Source organism: Quercus robur, chromosome 3 (genome assembly GCF_932294415.1).
Source record: "Quercus robur chromosome 3, dhQueRobu3.1, whole genome shotgun sequence".
NCBI classification, from domain to species: domain Eukaryota; kingdom Viridiplantae; phylum Streptophyta; class Magnoliopsida; order Fagales; family Fagaceae; genus Quercus; species Quercus robur.
In genome coordinates this window covers 23,606,237-23,611,530 of record NC_065536.1, presented here as the reverse complement: position 1 = coordinate 23,611,530, position 5,294 = coordinate 23,606,237, and the positions used below count along the sequence as shown (strand labels likewise).

General features: G+C 36.0%; 1 protein-coding gene across 1 annotated transcript; it reads left to right on the top strand.

Moving 5' to 3' along the window:
• Positions 1 to 711: 711 nt before the first annotated feature.
• Positions 712 to 5,083, top strand: LOC126717529 (hypothetical protein At1g04090). Its single transcript, XM_050419297.1, has 2 exons — positions 712 to 1,162; positions 3,182 to 5,083. The coding sequence occupies exons 1-2, from the start codon at positions 1,060 to 1,062 to the stop codon at positions 4,789 to 4,791; spliced, it is 1,713 nt and encodes a 570-aa protein (XP_050275254.1). The 5' UTR covers positions 712 to 1,059; the 3' UTR covers positions 4,792 to 5,083.
• Positions 5,084 to 5,294: the final 211 nt, after the last annotated feature.

Here is a 5,294-nt window from a genome sequence, read left to right as displayed (position 1 = left end):
TTCACTCTTTGCACGTTAGATTTTCTCAAAAATCCCATAAACCAATAATATGGTGGATAAAATTTGAGATCTTCAAATTTATGACACTATCTTTCAAAATTATTGAGCCCATCTCAAGTTACATAAAAAAATTATTGTATATAAAATAAAGAGTCATACTAACAAGTATCCTTAGAGTATTTGGTTAACAATACGTTAAAGAAAATTTTTATGGGAAAAAAAAATTTTAATATTTTAACAACTTTTTTCATTTCCTATAAAAGTGATATCAAAATTTTTCTTAAATAAATTATGAGAAATGATATATCCACAACATTTTTACAACAAATTCTAAGCGGCAGGTAGTTGCTGGTTGTTATTGTTGGAACAAAAAAGTAATCTTAGTGTTAATTTCAAATTTGAACCAATAACAACTAACCACCTGTGATTTGTTGTAAAAATTTTGTAAACATAGCATCTCTCATAAATTATTAATCGACACCTTAAGCATACTCATTAGCATTAATAGCACGAAACATACATAATAAATAAATAAAACAAATAGAAACATTTATAAAGTGGAGCGTGGTTGCAATCCCCACAAAACGGAGAGTAAGGTAATCACTTTGTCTATAAATATTATTATGGTGGCATTCTCAATGAATAGACAAAAAGCACTCTTTAAAAAAAAAAATGAAGTTGGTAAAAAAAAAAAAATTTTGGACAAAGCAAAAACTCCGAAAAGAAAGAAACCAAACCAAACTCAAAACAATGAGTCAACTTTATTCCACGCAGCTTTACTCAAACCTCACTCAACCTCTTCTCTCTGCACAAATTCTCTCTCTGTCTCTCTCTCTCTCTCTCTCTCTCTGTATATTTTCTTAAAGAATTGTAGAGGGAGAGAGGACTGTCATTCTTTACTGTCATCAGTCATCAGTCTCTGCAAGTGTTCTTGGAATTACATTGAAAATTGAAGAGATTGACTAATTAAAAATCAAAGACTTTGGAAAACAGCTTCTGGGTTTTTCTGGGTTCTTGATTTTGTGAATTGTGTGAGGGTGAGTGTTGGATTAATTAAAGATGTTTGGGTGTGAGTGTTTGTGCTGGGAAAGTGAGTCAGAGTTTTATTTTTCTCAGCCTCAGCCTTTCTCTCTGCCTGCAAACCTCCCAGAATGGCCACAAGGTACACGTGCATCTCAAAACAAAGCTTAGTTAGTCTTTCATTAACTTTCAAGAGTTTCCTTTTGTAATACAAATTTTGTTGGTTTTGTTGTTTTGTGCTAAATGAGTAATGTGTTTTGGGAGTAGCTTGCATGCAAAGATGGGTTTTTTTTTGGGTTTTAATGAAGTCTGTTTCACATTTAATTTTTTTTTTTAAATTTAGTTTTGCTTCTATATTTATTTTTTTTAGTAACTGTATTTCTTGTTTAGTTATGATGATTGTTATGATCATGATAAATTTGATTTCATGAGTTGATTTGTGCACTTCTTCTGGCTCCTAGATATTCATTTTTGGCTCTCTCTCTCTGTTTTTGTTGGTCCTGAGTTTGGTGCTTTGCTTTGAGTAAATTAATGGATAGAGGGCTCTGCCCTGTCTGCACATTTTGCAGAGGTTCTGGTTCATAGATCTGTGCATCCAGTCGAAAAGTGGAAAAAAAAAAAAAAAAAAAATCTTGTACCTATTTGGATATTATGTGTGTGTGTGTGTGTGTGTGTGTGTGTGTGTGTTATTATGATTTTCTTTATTTATTTTTAATTTATATATATTTTTTCTATTTGTAAACTTAATTCGTAGTAGATGTTGCAAAAATTACTTTCCTTTTGTGCCACATTATTCAAGCACATCTCTATCTTTCAGTTGAAGATAGCACATTATTGCTAAGGTTCTACTACATTATGGTCTCGCAAAAAAAAAAAAAAAAAGGTTCTACTACATTAATATTAGAGCCCCTTATGTAGATTTCTCCATTGTATGATATGTTGTGCCATAGTCCATCAAAGAAACAGGTTCTATCAGAAAGCAGAAACTTATTTTCTCTAGGCCGCTTTACAGGGTGTATAATCACTGCTCTTTATATAATTTTTCATTTATATCTATGCTTGCCAAGGTTGAATGATTAGCATGGAGTTTTGTGTTGTTGCATTAATGGATAAACCTTGTTCGACACATTAATGAACTTGGTTAAAACTTTGAGAATCTCAATGAATTCAAATGTAATATCTTTTAATGCTTAACTACAGAATGGGATGCTGTTGTGGAAAAATAGCATCTGCTTGACTAACCCTAGGCTAACCATGGAGTTTATATGCTTGTTCTACAAGTACATGGGCCCACAATTGATTTGGGCCATAATATGTCTAACAGTATTTATGTAGTTTCTTTGTTGTTTGAAAAGTTACTGAAAGACTTTCAGTCTGCTATAAAACACATTGATATACAATTCTTCCTTATCATTTTTATATTTATACTAATTTCTTGAAATTTCCATGTGTCGTTTGTGCCTTCTTTTGAGAAACTTAATTATTTTCTATGTGCTGAAGCACATTGGCCTTACCAAAGATTGCCGTAGAACTTCTTGTGATAGTCCATGTTCCTTTCGATGGAAATTTCCAATCAAGGCAGCACATTTGTGTCTGCTTTAAAATTTTATTACAATTTTTTTTTTCACATTCTAATTAATAACCATTTCTAGTTGCACTTGATATTTTCATGCATTATCTGATACATCTCTGAAGTGCCAGGGGTTAATATGATATGAATAAAAAATAGAAACAAAAAAAAATACCACAAACCTCTTTATTACTCACTGTCTTTTCCCCATTTTTTTTTCTAAGTTTCAAAGTGTTAAGATGATTTTTATCAATCTTTTATTGCTTATAAAACAATAATTTAGAGCTTAATTTTGAATTCTCTTCAATTGGATGGTGTTGATTTTTTGTGCCAAGAACTGCATTTTCTGACCCTTTTTGTAAATCCAACAATGCCTGTTTCGAGTCAGTTAGTATATTAGAAAGCAGGTCTTGTGTAATAATACAGAAGCAAATGTCTTTTTGCCACAATGTATGCAAGTAGTACTGCATAGTTTGCAGTACTACTTCTCCATTATTGCACCTCTTGATGTTTACCTTTTTGCTGTGGCCTGCAAAATTATCATGACTATGTGTTCTATCTTTTCTAAACGGTGTGCTGGCTTCGACTCAGGCCAAGGTTTTGCTACTGGAAGAATATGCTTAGGTGAATTAGAAGTTCTCAAAGTCTCCAAGTTTGAGAGCATTTGGAGCTGCAATCTGATGCATGGAAAAACTAATAAAGGTCTCACATTCTACAAACCTGTGGGGATCCCAGATGGCTTTTTCTGCCTTGGTCACTACTGCCAGCCCAATGACCAGCCATTGAGAGGGTATGTTCTTGTAGCTCGTAATGCTACTTCTTCTCCTGAGGAGGAAGTTGGTTATGCCCATGAACCGGTATTAGACATGCCAGCCCTAAAAAAGCCTCTTAACTACACACTTATCTGGAGTACAGATACAGAACACATTGGTTGTGGTTACTTCTGGCTGCCAAACCCACCATTGGGTTATAAAGCCATGGGAGTTGTGGTTACTGACAAGCCAGAAGAGCCTAAACTTGAAGAAGTTAGATGTGTCCGAGTGGATCTTACAGAAAGTTGTGAAATGGGTGATCTTATACTTACCACAGATTCAAAATTTTCAAAGTACCCATTTCAGGTTTGGAACACAAGACCCTGCAAAAGGGGGATGTTGGCCAGAGGTGTTTCTGTTGGGACATTCTACTGCAGCACCTACTTAGATTCTGAAGAAGAGCTAGAAATCTCATGCTTGAAGAATCTTGATTCCACACTACATGCTATGCCAAATCTAAACCAGATTGAAGCACTCATTAAGCACTATGGACCGACTGTTTTCTTCCATCCTGACGAGGTTTATTTGCCTTCATCAGTGCAATGGTTTTTCAAGAATGGGGCACTTTTATACCAAGATGGCAATGTAAAGGGTGAATCCATTGATTACAGGGGCTCAAACTTGCCTAGTGGTGGGAAAAACGATGGTGCATTTTGGATAGATTTGCCGAACAAAGATGATGCGAGAGATCATCTCAAGAACGGAAACTTAGAGAGTGCAGAGCTCTATGTTCATGTCAAACCAGCAATGGGAGGAACATTTACCGATATTGTGATGTGGGTTTTTTGCCCCTTTAATGGACCTGCCACCATTAAAGTTGGGTTAATGAGTATTGCCATGAGCAAGATAGGGCAACATGTTGGTGACTGGGAGCATTTCACCCTCCGTGTGAGCAACTTCACCGGAGAACTTTGGAGTGTATTCTTCTCACAACATAGTGGTGGTGAATGGGTGGATGCTTTTAACCTGGAGTTCATTGAAGGGAATAAGTCAATTGTATATTCATCAAAATGTGGTCATGCTAGCTACCCGCATCCTGGGACATACCTTCAGGGGTCATCGAAGCTGGGAATAGGAGTGAGAAACGATGCTGCTCGAAGCAAATTTATTGTTGATTCGAGCACCAGGTATCAGATTATTGCAGCTGAGTATCTTGATGATGAAATCATGAAGGAACCATGTTGGTTGCAGTATATGAGAGAGTGGGGTCCAACCATTGTGTACGATTCGCGAGCAGAACTAGAGAAGTTAATTGACCTTCTTCCACTGTTTGTTAGATTTTCAGTGGAGAACATTATTTTTGAGTTGTTTCCAACAGAGCTTTATGGTGAAGAAGGGCCAACTGGCCCAAAGGAGAAGGATAATTGGAAAGGAGATGAAATATGCTAGCTCTGCCATACATAATTCATATATACCTTTTCGTTCCCTGCTTCAGTGAGTAGCCATGTTCTGGGAGGCATCAGACACTCACTGCAGTCACCAGCTTATAGCCAAATCAGTGACACAAGAAGGTAGTTGAGGAATTGAGGTGTGGTTGTGGCGACTGTATATTCTGGTATTGCATTGCCTAGTGTGTGGGACTCACCAGCAGTTGTGAATCAATGTATCATGCATGGTTATGCCCACTTTATAAATATTACATGTCATTTTTGTTGGTGCATCAATTCATGAAGTTTGTGTATACTGCAGTCACCATTTCGTTTTGTTTTATTGGGGTACATATGCGAATGACACATTAAACAATAATAAGAAAAATGAGTAATTAATACAACAGACCCAAACTCATAAGCTTTAGCTTTTGGATTAAGTTGTGTACCCATATGTTGCATGAAGTGTTAACCCCTCAATTGGAGTCTTCCCAAGTTGTTCTCTCCCCAACACACCCCCTGCCA